The sequence below is a fragment of the Ictidomys tridecemlineatus genome, chromosome 5, assembly GCF_052094955.1.
Source record: "Ictidomys tridecemlineatus isolate mIctTri1 chromosome 5, mIctTri1.hap1, whole genome shotgun sequence".
NCBI lineage: Eukaryota > Metazoa > Chordata > Mammalia > Rodentia > Sciuridae > Ictidomys > Ictidomys tridecemlineatus.
In genome coordinates, this window is record NC_135481.1 from 79722972 (window position 1) to 79743791 (window position 20820).

Genomic DNA, 20820 nt, shown 5'->3' on the forward strand with positions numbered 1-20820 from the left:
ATACTGCTTATTTAGGAGGTAAGTTCTGGTTTCATTTAGTCAAGCTCAAATATGGCAAGTGTGATTTGCAGTAGGTACAGGGATATTCAGTTAAATCTGCATAATCTTTAGAGATAGAGGAAATTTTCTTGGAATATTTCTGATCCTCATACAGAATTAGAATATTTGAGGAATGGTTTAAATTATTGGCCATTTAACCTTCATTCTTCATCTGAAACATTATATCGTGTCAGGGATGTTAAATGACTTTCCATTAGAGTGGAGCCATTTATTTCTGGGTTATAAGTGTTTGGACATGATCTTTCTTTTAATAGGATGATGTGTCAATAAAAATTACTAAAACTAATTACTGATATAAAAAGAAATCTGTCTACATTATTTAGCCAGTATACCACAGTTACATTTATAAAACTTAATTCCATATTATTTAAAGATTTTTGTTAGAAAATGTATTTAATTAAGTAAAGGCTAATTATACTAATTGTTGAGTTTAGTTTTTTTGAGATTAGAAGCAGAATATCATGAACTGTTAAGTAGGAAAAAGTGAAAGAGGCTTAAAATAAGACAAACCATTTAATGCATTTATGGGAAATTTTATAGTTTGAATAAACAAAAAAGTATAAAAATGTAAGGCACAGTGAATAACTATAAACATTACAAACTGGCTACTTTGGGCATGTAGTGAAAGTAAAATTCAAGAAACAAACCTTTCAAAGTCACTATCTTCCTTCTACTATAGTCACAAAAGTTTCTAGGTAAACTAGATATTAGACATTAGAACCTGTAAGGAGAAGATTCAGAAGATCATGGTTAGAACACACCTGCCTTCACTTGATAGGTACTATTCTCAGTTTAAAACATATTGGAAGGAAGAGTGACGTCGCCCTGGCATATTTAAGAGCTGTTAATAAACCAATTTATGGTGACATTATACACAATGATGAGAATCCTTTAAGTACTAAGTTATATAGTTTACAACCATGAATAAAATTATTACCATCACATAGTATGAAACACCATGCCTTGATATCTACATAACTGAAGATTCCTAAGAGTTTATCCTTCCTAAATTCAATTATCAGTTGAAGAATTTAAAGAACTTCAGCTTTCACTTGATGTTTCAACTTCCAGTTGAAATTTTTCAATTTTCAGTTGAACTGAATTCACACACACTGACAATACATAGATTTCTATGACATTTTGTTATAGATTTCTGCACATTTTGAGTGTTTTTTTAAACTATATCTTAGATAAAATTTAAGATTGAAAGCTTAACACTATTTAGATGGCTGTTAATATAACCACTGAGTATTAAGTTTGTGAAAAGGTCCTTTTTTTTTGGTACTGGGAGCTTTACCACTGAGCAACATCACCAGTCCTTTTTTATTTTTAACTCATCTTGCTAAATTGCTGAAGCTGGCTTCAAACTTCCTTCTGCCTTACCCTATCAAATCGCTGGGATTACCAACTCACTCAGCTTGAAAAAGCTTTTAAGGTCAACATTTCCAAAACACTCCGTTGCATTCATCTTTATCCACATTTAGTTGTAAATCAAGTCATGCACACATCTCAGGGGTTCTGCACATGTTCAGAAATATTTTCAAAATTAGCTTCATATCATATAACTTTGTAAAGTTTGCAAATTAACTCAGGTTAATTAACCAGGTTGCTACTTCAAAATATGAATGAAATAAGGAACTAATTTCATTATTACTATGTACCTTGAACCACATTTAACAACTTCTGATAGCTTCAACCTATTCTGTACACCAATTCCCACCCAACTGCTCTGCCTGTCTGAGGCATTAAGGGCTGAATGAGTGATATAACGAGGATGCTATGTGGATAATCACTAGGTTTTACCATTTGAATACAAATATATTAATAAATTCATTCTTTAAATAATGTCAACATCATAAACAAAGCTGATTATTTAATTTCAATAACTTTCATTAAAAAAAGGAAACTCAGGGCTAGGAATATTGTTCAGAGTACTTGCCTAGCATGCCCTGAATTCAATCCCTAGCACATATTTTAATATTTGGTGTAGTAAATTCAGATACTTTTCCATAAAAGTTATTCTTGATAAAAGGAAAATTCAGGGTGCTTCCATCTTGTTCCTTTTATTACACACTTAGTGAATCATGCTTTGTATGAAATTAATGGTTAAATAAATTAAATGCAAAGCATAAAATTCAAGGCATAACATGAGAAAATCTGGGAAAGGTCAATACTCATTTTAATCTGAGACTGTAGGATTACCAGCTCCAGTTACCCTAAATCAATAACTTACCTTTTTTTTTTTTTTTAAACAAATAACAGAAAATTAACTCTTCTTAATTGATTAGGAATCTAGAATGTCCTTAACCTTTTTTAAAGATCATAAAACCAAAGCACTGTGCTGAGGGTGTAGTTCAGTGGTAGAGTGCTTGTCTAGAAGGCACAAGGCCTTGGGTTCAATGCCCAGTACTGCAAAAGGAAAAAAAACAAAGCACTATTTTCAACATACAGCAAAAGCATAGTGCATATAAATTTCAGATCTGATTTTTGATAGCCTAATAATGGAGAAACATTTCTTCTTTCCAGATAACAATAATTTAAAATATAAATTAATTAAAGTTTCACTAAATAGAAAATATGAAAGTTCCTGGTATTAAAAAAAGAAAGCTTTAGGACTTGAAGTTTGATAGTCATTTCATTCTATTGTGGGACAGAGACTGAATTTTGTTTGCTTTCCATAATTACTTCACAGTCTTCCTCCATTTCAAAATTAAGATTCACAAATGAACTGGACACCACTGTTTCTGGTTGATCTGTCTGAACAATGGAATTATCCTGAAGCTTGCTCTGTTGGTATTGTCTTTCTGCTTCTTCAGACATCCTATTTTCTTCTTCTTCTTCTTCTTCCTAAAAATGGGAAATATCAGTACTTGAAATGTTAATGTCCAAAAGAACAGTAGTTCTTCTCTCACCACAGCTTTTCATACTTTTTTTTAAACCAAAACAGTATCATGTCCAATTCAGTTTGGTCTAATTAAGACATACTCCCCCTTCCCTTTTTCCCCAAATAATTATTATAAAAGTTATTAGGGCTGGGATTGTGGCTCAGTGGCAGAGTGCTTGCCTAGCATGTGTGAGGCACTTGGTTTGATTCTCAGCACCACACATCAATAAATAAAAAAATAAAGGTCCATTGACAACTTAAAAAAATTTTAAAAATAAAAGTTATTATATAAAATATAAATCAAGTCAAGTTATTTTTAAAATATGGTCTAGAACTAGCTTAGATGAGTCCTGAATTAACTTTGACAGGGGCTTTTTTTTTTTAAATTTAGATTAAGCCTATCTAAATTTAAAAATTGGCAAATAAGGCAGTTCCTGCCCTGAAGAGGTTTATAATCTAGTAGGGAAGTTGAGACAGGTGAAAAGTATTAAAACAAATAAGTACTATAAAGATTTAGAAAAGAGGGGCTTGGGTTGTGGCTCAGCAGTGGAACACTCGCCTAGCATGTGGGGGGCCCTGAGTTCGATCCTCAGCACCACATAAAAATAGATAAATATATTGTGTCCAACTAAAAAATAAATACTAAAAAAATTTAAAAATAAAAGTAATTTCTAGTTCTTCAACTCTAAATTAATTGAGAAGGTGGCATCTGTTTTGTACCCTTTGATAGTGATAGTTAATACAGAGTAACCTTTCAGGGAAGATTAATTAGGGGTGTGAGAATTAAGATAGACCATTTAGTGGTGTTGGGAAAACTGGAAATCCATATGCAACAAAATGAAACTGAATCCCCTCCTCTCACCATGCACAAAAATTAGCTCAAAATGGATCAAGGACCTTGATATCAAATCAGAGACTCTGTGTATGATAGAAGAAAAAGTTGGCTAAGATCTACATATTGTGGGATCAGGCTCCAAATTCCTTAACAGGACACCCATAGCACAAGAGTTAATAGCAAGAATCAACAAATGGGACTTACTTAAACTAAAAAGTTTTTTCACAGCAAGAGAAACAATAAGAGAAGTAAATCGGGAGCCTACATCATGGGAACAAATTTTTACTCCTCACACTTCAGATAGAGTCTTAATATCCAGAGTATACAAAGAACTCAAAAAATTAGACAATAAGACAACAAATAACCCAATCAACAAATGGGCCAAGGACCTGAACAGACACTTCTCAGAGGAGGACATACAATCAATCAACAAATACATGAAAAAATGCTTACCATCTCTAGCAGTCAGAGAAATGCAAATCAAAACTACCCTAAGATACCATCTCACTCCAGTAAGATTGGCAGCCATTATGAAGTCAAACAATAACAAGTGCTGGAGAGGATGTGGGGAAAAGGGTACTCTTGTACATTGCTGGTGGGACTGCAAATTGGTTCGGCCAATTTGGAAAGCAGTATGGAGATTCCTGGGAAAGCTAGGAATGGAACCACCATTTGACCCAGTTATTGCCCTTCTTGGTCTATTCCCTGAAGACCTTAAAAGAGCGTACTACAGGGATACTGCCACATCGATGTTCACAGCAGCACAATTCACAATAGCTAGACTGTGGAACCAACCCAGATGCCCTTCAATGGATGAATGGATTAAAAAAATGTGGCATTTATACACCATGGAGTATTACGCAGCACTAAAAAATGACAAAATCATGGAATTTGCAGGGAAATGGATGGCACTAGAGCAGATTATGCTTAGTGAAGCTAGCCAATCCCTAAAAAACAAATACCAAATGTCTTCTTTGATATAATGATAGCAACTAAGAATAGAGCAGGGAGGAAGAGCAGGAAGAAAAGATTGACATTAAACAGAGACACGAGATGGGAAGGAAAGAGAGAAAAGGGGAATTGCATGGAAATGGAAAGAGACCCTCATTGTTATAAAAAATTACATAAAAGAGGTTGTGAGGGGAATTGGAAGAAAAAACAAGGAGAGAAATGAATTACAGTAGATGGGATAGAAAGAGAAGATAGGGGGGAAGGGGGATAGTAGAGAATAGGAAAGGTAGCAGAATACAACAGTTACTAGTATGGCATTATGTAAAAATGTGAATGTGTAACCGATGTGATTCTGCAATCTGTATTTGGGGTAAAAATGGGAGTTCATAACTCACTTGAAACTAATGTTTGAAATATGATATGTCAAGAGTTTTGTAAGGTTTTGAACAACCAATAAAAAAAAAAAAAAGATAGACCATTTAGGAAGCTATTATAATAGTCCAAATGAGGTAATGGGGCTCTAAACAGGGCTTGTAGTGTAAATCTTCACAACTTCTACATACTAACTTCACTTGAATTGCTATTTTTAATTTGCTTGAAGGAGAATAATAGATACTAGTATCTATTTGTGTGCTGCTCAGTATACACTAGGTGCTAGTCTAAGCATTTGAGACATTAATTCATTAAACCTAGTATAGAGGTAGTGGTTCTCATTTATAAAGATAAGGAAATTGAAGTTAGAAGTACCAGAGCCAGATTTTGAGTTTGAAGCCTTTGGTTCTTAAGCCTATGTTCTTAAAGCACTAAATCTTTCTAATTCTTTAGGTCTAAACTCCTGTCATCCCCCACCCTAAGGCCTCACTACCTCCTGCAGAAATAATAGTCCTCACATCTTTGCACTTTCATAGTGGGCACATACTCATTTTTTATAACACTTCTATATCCAGTCTTACATGCACAAGTACAGAGGCTGAGTCTTGTTTCTTCATCTTAAAATTAGAATGATTCAAAAAGTGGTATGTGAAGATTAATGTATATAAGGCAACTCACACAGGACTAGCACAATGAAACATAACTTAGTTTTTGCACAAGGATCTTAAGGAAATTCCATTTTTAAAGAATCCTAAAATGTATATTGTTTTTATAAACTAAAGGAGCTATCTTTAGTGATAGAACACTTGCCCCTGCGTTTGATCCCCAGCAGCAAACACAAAAAATAAAGGTGCTATCTTTTGGGCAGCTGCATAAGCTTATTATGCAACCCATCAAATCTATAGCAAACCAAACCAAATTTAAAAATATATATATAAAAAGGAGACATACCTCTTTCTTCATCCGGTAATATTCATCAATGGCATATTGGTATTTTGGGGTGCTAATACCCAATACAGATGCAATCTTCTCTCCAAGAAAGTCGCACACTAAAGACACAAAATTTAAAAGAAAATTCCATAAACATTTTTTGAGCACTTTCTGTATGTAAGACACTAGAATACAAAAGTTACTGTTCCTATGCTCAAGGAGATTACTGAAACCCAATTTGTCTTTCCTCATTTCTCTAAGAACCATTAGTAGCATTTTTGGGGCTCCCAGCAACAGTCTGTTCACATTTCTATTATAACATTTCTTTTTTTTTTAAGAGAATTTTTTTAATATTCATTTTTCAGTTTTCGGCGGACACAACATCTTTGTATGTGGTGCTGAGGATCAAACCCAGGCCGCACACATGCCAGGCGAGCGCGCTACCACTTGAGCCACATCCCCAGCCCTCTATTATAACATTTCTTGCCAGACATTATAATGATCTGTTACATGTATATTTATTTTAAGAAAAATGTATACCTTAGAAGGTTGGCTATCACTGAGGTGAAGAAGGGGGTTACTTTCTCATTTAGTGCCTATCATGTGGCAGCCATGGGGAAAGGTTAGGCTTAGATATATTAAAGGACTTGTCTAAGCTGAGCTGATAAAGCAGATCTAAAATTGAACTCTAGGTTTAAAACTCATGTTCTTTCCACTACACCAGACTGTCTTGCATATAGCGAGCGAGTACTTGCAAATGTTTGTTGAATCAATTACTATTCACAATATGCTCTAGTAAAAGACTGAAATAGAAGCTATAAAGAAGTTAAAATTGGGGGCTGGGGATATGGCTCAAGCGGTAGCGCGCTCGCCTGGCATGCATGCAGCCTGGGTTCGATCCTCAGCACCACATACCAACAAAGATGTTGTGTCCGCCGAGAACTAAAAAATAAATATTAAAATTCTCTCTCTCTCTCTCTTTAAAAAAAAAGAAGTTAAAATTGGAAGAAGAAAAGTTTTATGGTTAATCTATATTTAAATTAGCATAATTAAGTCATTAGTTGATAATTAATTTCCTTCAGAAATAAGATGTATTTCAGTTTAAAATAAAAACTATAAATGAAGTAAAACTACAGGCTTTAGACTAAGTAACATAATAGAACAAGAACAAAACCAGTTAAGAAACTCAATGACAGTAGCATTATAGATGCTAACAGACTGGGCACAGTGGCACACTCCTATAAACTCACTGACTTGGGAGGCCGAGACAGAAGAATCACAAGTTCAAGGCCAGATTGGGCAACTTTAGCAAAACCCTGTCTCAAAAAGTATGAAGTGCTAGGGTGTATCTCAGTGGTAAAGTACTTCTGGCCTCAATCCCCAGTGCCAAAAACTAAAACCAGAAGCTGAAAAATGTACAAATTAGATTAATATAATTAATTAGATTAATATAATTAATTAGATTAATATAATCTTCCAATGCAAGCAAGCTAGCATCTCCCTTTTGTTTCTCCCTTAAGTTTGAAACTTGGCAAAGTTCTTATTCTTGGAGTATATTACAGCAGTTATGCAATTTTCAAACAGAAAAACAGTACCTGAAAGGGTTGATGTGGCAGCCCGAAGCATGTAAAACCATAAGTAGGGGCCCCAGGTAAGTTTTGTCTGCAACAAGAAGTCAAATTAGCAACATTCACACTTAAAGCCATTCTTTGGTTATGAATGAAGTAGAAGGAAGTAGTCAAATAGGTACATAGAATATACACATACTGCAATGCAATCAAAAATTTTAAATCTTCAAAGACAGGATTCCACGAAGATATTTTACATTTGCCCATCTAATTACTACCGACCTTAAGCCCACAGAAGAACCAAAAAAAAAAAAAAAAAAGATGCAGCCACTGAAATGAAGTTAATAATTCAGTCTAGATTATTTACAAATTGATGATAATCTGAAGTCTTTCTCCTGTCTTGCTTTTTTATCTTAAATGTTCATAAGCACAACACTAGGGATGATATAAAAATCAAGAGAACCCTAAGAATCACACAATCCAACACACTTATATTACAGTGGGGGAGTTAAGGTGTAGGGAGTTGAAGCAGGATAAGTAGGGGTACACCAAAGGAGCTTTTAATAATGAGAATATGAGAGACAAGTGGAAAGATGAGTTATTTGTTTCCTTAAAGATTAAAAAGGGGCTAGAATATACAACCCAAGACCAGTTCAGTGTATATTTGGTAGTTCAGGGCCACAGACAGAATGCAGTCTACACCACGTACCTCCATAGTTAATCTCCATAAAGTGCTTTTATGAAGTACTTGCCAAATAGATGACAGTTTGCCTCTGATAAAACTCATAATTAATGCAGATATCCTTCACTGTACCAATATTTTCCTTTATCACAAGAAAACATTGAAGCTACTCTGGAGCCTGAGGCAAGAGGGGAGACTGCAAGTTCAAGGGCATGCCTGGGCAATCTCAAAATAAGAAACAGCTGGGGATTTAGCTCAGTGGTGGAGCACCACTGGGTTCAATCCCCAGTACCATTTAAAAACAAAAAACCAGGTATGGAAGATTGAAGCAGAAGGATCCCTTGAGTCCAAGAATTAAAAACAGCCTGAGCAACATAGTGAAAACCCATCTCAAAAAAAAAAAAAAAAAAAGAAAGAAAAGAAAAGAAAACATGGAACATAGTATAAAGCCTGCAAATCGAATACATTAACAATTACTTTAATATTGCTTCTTGGGAGGAAAAATAAACTTGTCCATAATTGTTTTAGCTAAGATATTTTAAACCATGCATTGTGACACACACCTGAAAACCCAGCAGCTCAGGAGGCTGAGGCAGGTGGATCACAAGTTCAAAGATAGTCTCAGCAATTTAGCAAGGCCCTAAGCAACTTAGATCCTGTCTCAAAATATTAAAAAGGCTGAGGTTGTGGCTCAGTTGTAGAGCACTTGCCTCGCACATGGAAGGCACTGGGTTCGATCCCCAGGACCACATTAAAAAAAAAAAAAACTAAATAAACAAAATAAAGGTATTGTAAACATTGACAACTAAAAATATTTAAAAAAAAAAAAAAAAGGACTGGGGATGTGGCTCTGGTTAAGTGCCCCTGGGTTCAGTCCCTGATACCAAAAAAAAGTAGACAGTCTTGCCATGAAAAGTAGGTATGCCAATTTCTTTGATGGTTTATATGAAAAGATATAGAAGTGAGGTAGTACTAGCAAAAAAAATAGAGTCAACCAAAAAATAACATATGTTATTGACTCATTGGATTAAATATGGTATTTTCTACATTCAGAGCAAGGTACGTCTCATATCTGATGTGAGGATTACTTTAAAGACTCCGTTTTAAGAAATTATGACTTTATGGTTTACAGCAAATGGGACAGTAGCAGAAGTATAACGAATGAGACCAAATTCCATAACACAAAATAAATGACAAGGGCAAGGGAACTATTAAAGACTAGGCAAGCTAGCAGGTGCAGTCGAATGCACCTGTAATCCCAGCAACTCAGGGTAAGGCAGGAGGATCGCAAGTTCAAGCCATCCTCAGCAACTTTATAAGGCCATGTCTCAAAACATAAAAAGGACTGGAAAAGCAGCTCAATGGTAATGGTCCCCAAGTTAATTCCCCGGTACAAAAAAAAAAAAAAAAAAGGCATGCTTTGAAAGAAAGCATGTATTTACTTCTCAGTGCCACAATTCTTCTGGGGTTGTTTCCAGAGACAGAAAGTACTAACATCCAAGCTAGAACTACTAAAGAACTGAACTGTTTCAGAGGTGAGGAACTAGATAAAGATTCCTGAATAAAATCTATCATTATCCCACACTATTATGCAGAATTAATTTAAAAGGCCCTTTGTACCTGACCTTACTGAATCAAAAGATAGCTCAATAGTCTAAACTGGAACTGTGCCTCCACTTACAGCATCACTACCACCACCATCCCCAGTTATAGCAAAACTTGGACAAGATCTTGGGTCCTTCGAGGCTTTAATTTTATAATGCTAAAGGCTTTAATTTTATAATGCTAAAACTCAAAATGTTTCATTTTTTTCCTACAAAATTTAAAGTATCCATCTTTTCCTTCCCCAACAAGACCTGATACCTCTTGTTTTAAAACTTTTCAGATTATAAGAAGTAATGCGTTGGGCTGGGGTTGTAACTCCATGGAAGAGAGCTTGCCTAGCATATGTAAGGCACTAGGTTCAATTCTCAGCACTACATATAAATAAAAAGATAAATAAATAAAGGTCAATCCACAACTAAAAAATATTTTTTACAAAAGTGATGCTTGGGCTGGGATTGTGGCTCAGCGGTAAAGCGCTTGCCTAATACGTACAAGGCCCTAGGTTCGATCCTCAATACCACATAAAAATAAATAAATAAATAAATAAATAAATATAAATCCAACTTAAAAAAAAAAGTGATGCTTATTATAGAACATTTAGAAAATGGAGTGAAATCTTTAAAAAATAAAGCCACCCATTTCCACCACCTTCATTAACATTTTTTAAAATAGTGTTTTGTTGTAGATGGATACAATACCTTTATTTTATTTATCTTTATGTGGTGCTGAGGATCAAACCCAGGGCCTTACACATGCTAGGCAAGCACTCTACTTCTGAGCTACAGCCCCAGCCCTTATCATTAACATTTTAGTCTATCTTTTCACTTTTTTCGTGTGTGTGTGTGTGTGTGTGTGTTTTATAATACTATTATATTATCTATCTATATTATAATTTTATAATACTATTATATTTATCTTTTCCCCCACTTACTATAATAATTAATCTTATTAAGCTCATTTCCTTATAGGCTTAAAGGTGTAATTAACTAGGCCAAAAATATAATCAATTTAGAAAGTTTTTCACCCACACCGCAAAACTTCAATCTGGAGAATTTATCAATCAATATTCACCAGCAATGAGCATATGAGAGTGCCATTCCCTTTAGATCTGCCATACCACCTGACCTTCTCCTTAAAAAAACTGACAGGCAAAAATTATGAATTTTGAATTCTGACTATAGCATTCCTTGTTTATCCAGTTTTACTTCCCATGGTTTCAGTTACCAGCAGTCAACGTTGGTCTGAAAATATTAAATGGAAAATTCCAAACTTTGGGAGAGGTCACACTGACATAACTTAAGAATCACACTGTTATTACAGTATGTTGTTCCATTTTATTATTAGTTGTTAATTTCTTACTGTGCTTAACTTATAAATTAAACTTTATCATATATATATATATATATATATATATATATATATATATATATATGAAAAAGTACATATAAGATTCAGTTCTTATTCAGGCTAGGATATAGCTCAATGGTAAAGCACTTGCCTAGCATGTAAAGGCTCTAGATTCAATTAAAAAAAAATTTTTTTTGAGGGACTAGGATTAAACCCAGAAATGCTTTACTACTCTACCACTGAGCTACATGCCAAGCCCTTTTTAATTTTGAGGTAGGGTCTCATGAAATTGCTCAGGTTGGGTTGGATTTATGAATTTATGATCCCCCTGCCTCTTTCTCTGGAATAGTTGGGATTACAGGCATGTACCACTATGCCCAGCTTAGATCTTCATTTCTTATTCTCTATCTGTATCTTATGCCAGGAATATTTATCTTAAATCTTCACTTTAAATACCAAGTTGTAATTAGGTCTGTGTAAATGTAGGATTTTTTTTTTTCCTAAAGTACCCATGGCTAAAAACCGAGAAAACCCTTAGTAGTAGCCCTGCTATGGTTTGAATGAGCTCACCAAAAAGTCTTGGAAATTTAATCCCCAATGCAAGTGCTGTGAGGTAGGGCCTAATGAGAGGTGATGAGACCATAAGGGCTCTGCCTTCTTGAATAGATTAATAATACTGTCACAGGAGTAGGTTATAGAAAGACAAGTTTCTCTTCTCCTTCTCTCTCTTCCAGTTTTGGACTTCCCACCCTCACAACTATAAACGAATCAAGTTTTGTTCCTTATAAGTTATGCAGTCTATTTTTCTATTATTGGCAGCACAAAATGGACTAAGACAATCCCTATATGTAAAGGATAAAAAGAGACAGCAATTAATGGTAACCCAGAGAGAATGCCCAAATTGAGAAAACTTCCCAGCAGCTGTGGCCTTAGAGCATGCAGTTACCCACGCATATAACATAAAAGGAATCCTAGATTCTGGATGATGAAAAATAAATAACACAACTTTAATTTTTTTTCCTGCCCTCTGATTTTCTGATGACCCGGGATTTAGTCCCTAGAACCACCACCAAAAAAAAAAAAAAAAACAAAACGGGGAAGCCCGAAGACAAAGGAGCCTTCTGATGCAGTTCATGTCAGAACACAATGCAGACTCAAGCAGAAGAATAAAGAGTGACTCTAGAGAGGCAAACCCAAGCTTTAAATGATGCTTAGTCTACAAACACAAGAAAGATTAATGGCAACTGGAAGTAGTTATTAACATGGTTCTCTGCTATCAAAATGTTCCAAGATTCAGATGCAGATCATCTGTGAACATACTCCAATATGGTGAAAGATTTTTCTTTCTTTTTTTTTTTTTTTTTTTTTGGTTACTGGGGATTAAACCTAGGGGCACTTTACCACTGAGCTACATCCAAGCCCTTTTATTTTTTTGAGACAGGGTCTCACTAAGTTGCTGAAGTTGGCCTTGAAATTGGGATCCTCGTGCCTCAGCCTCCCGAGTCACTCAGATTACAGATGTGCACCACTGCGCCCAGCTAGATATGATTTGTTAATAGCTAAAATTTATTTAGAGCCAAGTCTGAAGAAAAAAATCAGTAATAACATTTCCTAAATCAAATATAACTAATTCTCTAACCTGTTACTATGGTTTTTATTTTCTTCATAGCACTTTTCAAAGTCTGATAATTATAGTATACATTTGTTTATTGTCCATCTTCTAACTAGCATAGGATAACAAATTTATATTGCCCACTGCCATATCACTAGCAACTAATATACTGCATGTTAGAAAGTACACATTGTAAATATGGGATCAACTGGACTCTCAATACAACTACTTGAATGGGTAGCACTCTTTTTAAAAATGTTTTATAAACTTATAGTCCCTTTCTGTATAATTTTGAAATTCTTAAGAACTGCACACTAATTAAAACTTGAGACCATATAAAAAGAACTGACAATTCTTAAGTGCTAGAGTAGAAACCATCAGGGTAATATGGTCCAATTAAAAGAGACTGAGGTAGGGCTCACTGGTGCAAGCCTGTAATCCCAGCAATTTAAAAGACTGAGGCAGGAGGATAGCAATTTGGTGCCAGCTTTGGCAACTTAGCAAGGCCCTCAGCAACCTAGACCTGATTCAAAATAAAAAATAAAAAGGGATGTGTTACAGCTCAGTGGTAGAGCACCCCTGGGTTCAATCCCCAGGACTGAAAAAAGAAAAAGAAACTAGGGTTCTAGAAATTTAATAAAATATATATATATTTTTTTATAGAAGATGGGCATGCTGGCACACGCCTATAATCCCAGCTATTCAAGATGCTGAGTCAGGAGAATTATGAGTTCAAAGCTAGGGTATATAACATATAGTAATACTATCTGAAAAGAAAGAAAAGAGAAAATTCTTATATAAATCATTTGACAGTGACAAGAACTCTTGATAGTTCAGGCTATTCAACTGCTAGAAATATTTTCATCCACATTATATAAAATACAATTTTCTACCAAAATCACAATATATAATTTTATAATGAGAATATAGTTGGGTTTAATTCTCAAGCCCCTCTTTTCAATTGTTTTCATTAATCAAAAGATGACCAATATCAACCTACCGGATCAATAGAAGGTAAAACATCTTTCTTCTCTAGTCCATCAACTTCATCTTCATCTGTACTGTATTCTTCCATTGTTTCACCACTAACAAAGTGGATGACCCTCCTTGGAACTTTCTTCTTTTTTCCTATGACTCCCAGTTCTACATTTTCAAAGCCTCTTTCATTACTCATCTATATCAATAATAAATTAAAAACATGGGTTTCAAATGAAATTTTTTTTCATCACGCACACATACAAAAATGTTCAGTTTAGGGACTTAAAAACAGAAACCAATCCTTAAGTAATTTTTAAAAATCATATAAGAGTATAATATATATGTAGAGTTAATTTTAAAAAATTTTCATAATCACCAAGGTTACAGAAAACAGAATAAAAAATTTTGTTTAGGTCAATAAGTATATATCAAACACTTATAGTCAGAGCAATCTCAATGCTATATATATAAATATGTACTGGACACCCATAATTTTAAACAATAACGAGAATTAAGGAAGTATTAGTAGAAAGCATAAAAAACATGCACACATATACATATTAAGTGTATAAAATAAGCAAACTGTATTAGGGAACTATTTTGGATTTGAGTTTAGCTATGTATTGCCAAAGTCTGGCTGACTGGGCAAAATAACGGGGGGTGGGAGAAATGGGGGGGGTGGCGAGTGACAAGGAACTTGTGAAGGTTGATGGTTGATACAGCGGGAGCCACTTTATTGTTGGACAGTAGAGGTATATATACACTTAATTGATTATACACAGCTTGTTTCAATTAACATCCAGATACATCGATTGGTCATTAAGGAATCCTCATCATCTTAATAATTACACACAGCTTAAGTTAATTGACATAATCTAGATACAGAAGTCAGTCATTAAGGAATTTCTATCATCTTAATGGCTCGCTGGCGAAGTGCCAGGTGCCATCTTGACTTGTCTATGGCTCTCAACGATGTATGACCATAAGCAAAGCAGTTCAGCTTAACTTAAAAATCTCTCCTTACACAAAACAGGACTCCTAAATTCAAGTGCCTTTGGGAGCCAAGCAAGTACCAAAAATGAGTAAAACTCTATAGAGATGAGTGGATCCTGCGGAGAATGCATGCCCCACCTAAAGACATTTAAACTAGGAAAAAAATATTTTTAGATACTATGCAAGTCAAATAAAAACACATCTATAAGCCAAACCTGAAAAGCAGACAATTGGTGTTCTCTCTCTAAACTTCCAAATTTCTTAAGTTAATGGTATACATGTAGCAACAGGCTTTTTTTTTTTTTTTTTATACCAGGGATTGAACTCAGGGGCACTCAACCACTGAGCCATATCCCCAGCCCTATTTTGTATTTTATTTAGACAGGATCTCACTGAGTTGCTTTTTGTCTCAAAGTTGCCGAGACTGGCTTTGCACTTGCAACATCCTCCTGAGATGCTGGGATTACAGGCATGCACCACTGCACCCAGCTCCAGAAGATTTTTTATTGTAAAAAATTGTATAAATTTTAAAACTACTTGTACAGTAGTCTATGGAATTCTAACTACATCCAAATTTTACTCCTAGAGAAATACTAATTTTATCATGTACATGCAGTTGTGTTTCAAATTCAAAGTAAATGCATACTGTGGAAGATGGTGAAGAGCTTCTGTTTACTGTCATTTTACCTCAATTTTAAACTCTTAAGTCTCAATTTCACAAAGGGACAATACATAATGGTGAAGAAAAATCTGACAACTGTGGTTACATCCACAAATAGGAACTCAGGTATGGGAAAAAGGTTAAGGCAAGTGAGTGATCAAGAAAACTTTTAAATTTTTTTGCATTTGCTATTAGTTTGTGATGAGAATATGTTCATGTATTACTGGTATAATTGAAAAACTAAACCAAAGTAAGATATATAGGACTACAAGACTGCCATAATTAGAGTCATGTTGGTACTCTCTAGGATAGTCCATAGCACAGAAATTTTATCTCTATAAAGATTCTTATAATTATGGGCAAATGCATGATTGTTGTTCAACCACAACAAAAGTTCTTTGAAGTGGAGTTACAGAGATGTGATTATATTGATAAACACAGTAGAATGGAATTACTCAGTTATATAAGTATAAGCAACTTTATTTTTATGCACTGTATTCTATCAATTCTCTAAAGTCCTTTTCAGAAAACAGATACAGTTCTTATCTGTCTTTTACTTTCCAAAGGTGAGTTTAGTCATTAGCCAGGATTTGAATCCAGGTATAACCAACCCAAAGATATCATTGGTAGCTACTAACAACTGCGATATAGGAAGCTGCAGATCATGAAAATTTTGATAACATGGGCTTATCAATGGGTTATCCTGGAAAAAAATTCAAAATTGTCTCCAGGTTGTCTGGAAAGTTCAAACAAATTCTAGCCCTTAGTAAAGATCAATGAACTGATTGTATCATGATCAAAATAGGGAAGAGTGGTTCACCCAAACCACTTTTTCCTGTATCACACTCCCTCAGTTCCCAGCACCTACAGCCAATCTCATGTCTCCCCTAAGATTTGGTTTATGGTAAGCAACCTAGTGAGACCCTGTCTCAATTTAAAAAAAAAAAAAAAAGTTTTTGAGTTTATGGTTACCCTGATATCAATGTTTCCTTTTGGACTATGACTTGGCTTTTTAGATTTCTTAATTTCCTATGCTAAGAAAAGCCAGAAGTTAGATTAGATCTCCAGTCAGTAAATAGAGCTCATCTCTTTCATAATATGATACCATACCATACCCTGCCAGTGTCACCCCCAGGAGAGAAATAATGAGAAGCTCTCTGTAGCAATCTCAGCAACTCAGGCAAAGGCAGGAGGATCACAAGTTTGAGGCCAGCCTCAGCAACTTAGGGAGGCCCTAAGCAATTTAGTGAGATCATGTCTTCAAAAAATAAAAAGGATTAGGGCCAGGTGCGGTGGTGCACACCTGTAATCCCAGTGACTCAGGAGGCTGAAGCAGGAGGTTCAAATTCAGTCTCAGCAATTTAGCCAGGCCCTAAGCAACTCAGCAAGATCCTGTCTCTTAATAATTATAAATAAATATTTTAAAAAGGGCTGGAGATGTGGCTCAGTGGTTAAATGCTCCTGAGTTCAATTCCTGGTTACCTGCCTCCACCACCCCACAAAAGAGATTTTATTTAAGCCCTTTCTTTAAAAAGTTTAAAATTAATGTTTGATATAGTAAATCTCAAATTTTAGGTTTATCATTTTAAGCAGGGGTCAGCTTATATTTACTATCTGTAAAGGCCAGAGAGTAAATGTCTTAGGCTTTATAGACCAGAAAACCTCTTCACAATTAAACTCTGTGAAAGCAGACATCAATGATAAGTCACTTACATGGACACTACATAAAAAAGGGGTGTGGCTGGTGCTCCAATAAAATTTACATAAAATGGATAGCTAGCTGGAAATGTCTCATGAACTGTAGTTTGTCCACTCCTGGTCTTAAAGAAGCAGATTGGCGAGTAAAAAGTCTATGAAAGACAATTTATGATGTGGAATTCTAACCTGCATTCAGTGGACAGGAAGCAATGAGGTAGACATTGCCAAGTAAAACCAGAAAATAATTTGGTATGAAATTTCAATAATTATAAAAAGTACTCTCATTTTTTGTAAATAGTAAATCTCTCACTTATACAAATTCCATAAAAAATTTTAATTGTTTATTGTCACTTATACAAATTCTAAACTAATGAATTCTAAAGATCTGAAGAGTTTCATAACACCAAGGAATTACGAAATGTAATGTCTGTTAACATTTAATTATGCTGTATGGTTAACTGGATTGTAAATCTGCTTACCTTGATCCTCAGGACCTGTTTTTAATGGCACTTTTATTTTTATATACTCCCATGACACCCAGGACTTCTTTAAAACACATAGTACACTTGGAATTTTTTTTTTTTTTTTTTTGGTTTTTCAGTGGACACAACACATCTTTGTTCATATGTGGTGCTGAGGATCGAACCCAGGCCGCATGCATGCCAGGCGAGTACGCTACCATTTGAGCCACATCCCCAGCCCACACTTGGAATTTTTTTTGCATCACCTTCTACTAGGGAGTTATCAACCAAGACACCTCTTTTAAACCAACAGTTCCTCTAACATCTCTGTGTGGTAAATAGAGGTGCTAAATTAAGTAGTACTGAAATTTTAACTCTTTTGAAAATACTCAGAGAGGCTGCTGGATACAAGGTCACAACAGTACTAAATGGCCTGATTACACACCTAATTCTAAACATAGATCCTATCTCTCTTAATTTCTTCTTTACATGACACTTGGTGTTTGTCAGTTCTTATAAATTTGAGAGGGAGTACAGAATGGTAGCCTTTCCATCCACCCGATTTCCACCTCCTTGGTCTCTTCCTTTTGCTAAGTTCAAACCCTTGGCATAAACAGGGAAAATTTTAAAACCGTCTGTATAGTATGAGTTCATTTGTATTTAATAAAAAAAGAAAAGAAATGCATAGAAATAATAGTTAATTTGGGGAAAATAAGAATATGAGGAAAGGGCAGTAGGTATATTCCTGTAAATTTTTACCCTTTGCTCCACAACCTTCTTTACTATTTAACTATTATAACCAACAATATGAAAACTACATAACACCACTAAACCAAAAAAACAGTCTCCATTGAAACATTTATCTGGCATATTAGTACAGTTATATTTACTTTGCTAATACAAAGCTGAAGTCGTGGTGAAAACAGTTCTAGTGACAAAAAGAAAAAACAAATGGAAAAGCCCATCAATCTCTGTGGCCTTGAAGGTTCAGTGCAAGTATACCTGTCAACAAGAAGTCAAACTGAAAATGAAGTTAATCAATTAGTGTTGTCCCCTGAACTCTCAAACTGAAAATGAAGTTAATCAATTAGTGTTGTCCCCTGAACTCCTTGCATATTATTCTCCTCCTGCTCAAAAAGGAAAAAAAAAAAATCCACACAGAGATTAGTATGTGGAAAAACTGTTAGTGCAAATTGCATATTATACTATGAGCTATACTTACATTCAGGAACAATTCTTTAAGAACCTGTAGTTTGGGGAAGATGTCTTACTAACAATTCAGGTACTTAGTCTCAAAACTGAAAGCATTGGAAAAGCTTTCCCACAGAATTGGGAAATTTCTGAATATTAACAACTCCAGGTTGTTCTGTTTTTCAGTATGGGGATTGAACCCAGGAACACTCTAACGCTGCCCTACATCCCCATCCCCATCCCCCCCCTTTTCTTTTACTTGTAGATGGACAGATACCTTTATTTGGTTTATTTATTTTTATGTGGTGCTGAGAATCCAACCTGGCGCCTCGCACGTGCTAGGCGAGTGCTCCACCGCTTAGCCACAACCCCAGCGCCCCCATCCCTTTTTATTTTGAAACAGTGTAGAACTTTGAATCCTACTGCATCAGTCTCTGGACTAGTTGGGTTTACACAGGCCTGCAACCCCAGGTTTTTAACTGTCAGAACTACACGCGTCAGTGGGTTCCTGTTAAAGTAATTCCTTCATTGGTTTTACTTGGTCAAAGACCAAGATTCACCACTAATTTAGACTATCAATCCAAAACAAATGTCCACAAACTTTACCTAACTCGCTATACTGCACTGCCCAATACAGTAACCAAAAGCCAATGTGGCTAACGCGCACTTGCCATGTGGTCAGTCGCAACTGAGATGGATTGCTAAATTAAAATATTCAGGATTTCAAAAAAAAAAGTAAAATACCTTCTTAATTTTCATATTATACGTTAATTTTTTAAATAAAATGGGTTAAATAAGACACCATATTAAAATTAGTATCACCGGTTTCTTTTTACTTTCTTGTGGCTATTGGAAAACTTCGAATTACAATTAACTGTGCGGCTCTGAGTTTTAGTCACTTCGTTGGTAAAATGGGGTAACACCCACCTCGCCCAGTTATAAGAATCAAGTCAATGAAAGCCTGGAAATGCTTCTGGGCAGATGCCAGGGGAGGCGCTGGCTCCACAGGGAACTGAGAAGTGACTAAACTGCGTCACCTGGCTTTCAACTGCTTTTAAGGACAGCCTTTTGGAGACACGCCTGTTTTCTCTCGCTCGCAACCACCAGCTGGAATATCCCCCCCGGAAATCCCAGGCGGCCCCAGAGTCCGCGGCGCTGCCAGCGAAAGGGATGGTGAAGGAAGGGCGCCCCAACAGGGCGGAGGCGTCCGCTTCTTCCCTGAATTGGTTTCTTGGAGCAAAGGCAGGGGTATGGTGCGGGGGAAGCCCCGAACTCACATCCGGCGGGAGGCCTGCTTGGAAGAAGGCCGGGCAGGCCAAATAGGTAGTGAGTTGACAGGGCGAGGAGGCGCTCGGTTCTCCTGGCCTCAGCCTCCGCGGCCCCACCTACCTGCCGCGCCGAGTCTCCGAAAGCCGCAGCTCCCGACACAGCGACGGTTTCTCCTTCCACACTGCCCACCGGCTCCCGGTCCATCGTTGTCGTCGCCACAGGGCTGCTGGCAAGATAGAGTAATGGCCGATAAGCCCACTTCCATCCTCCGCCTCCCCGCCCGGTGGATGGCCGAGCCCCGCAGTCCGAACCAGGGACTCACCAGCAGCGCCCGCCTGGCGCCACGCCCAGCTAAGTCACTGTAGGAGCGACCTGGGGACCGTCAGGGGTGGGGCCGACTTGAGGGGCGGAGCTAGCCTGAGCACGCTAGCCAGGTTCGGCACCTTTGGGCCCAGCTGACCGGTTTGGGAGGCGCAACCACCCGGCTCGCGCCGGGCGGAGCGGGGCGGGGCCTTCTGTTGCACTGTTTCCGGCCAGGCCCACGTCGGGAGCTCGCGGAACCGCCGCCTGGCACCACCCATGACATCATGCCTCGTACCTGTAACTAAGCTTGGCGAGCGGATTTCTGCGCAGTAGCTTACCAGCCACGCCCTCAGTCACCCTCCCAGACCGTAGTTTTCTTATAAGTAAAATGAGAACAGTTGCGTGGTGAGCGTCAAAAGC

The 20820-nt window shown here is 36.4% G+C and overlaps 1 protein-coding gene across 1 annotated transcript; it reads right to left on the minus strand.

The window, feature by feature from the left end:
• Nucleotides 1-554: 554 nt before the first annotated feature.
• Nucleotides 555-20377, minus strand: Fam177a1 (family with sequence similarity 177 member A1). Its single transcript, XM_021724697.3, is given in 6 exon segments — nucleotides 555-2907; nucleotides 6054-6151; nucleotides 7628-7694; nucleotides 13847-14020; nucleotides 20218-20332; nucleotides 20334-20377. Coding segments are annotated over 6 exon segments (690 nt in total). The 5' UTR covers nucleotides 20363-20377; the 3' UTR covers nucleotides 555-2700.
• Nucleotides 20378-20820: the final 443 nt, after the last annotated feature.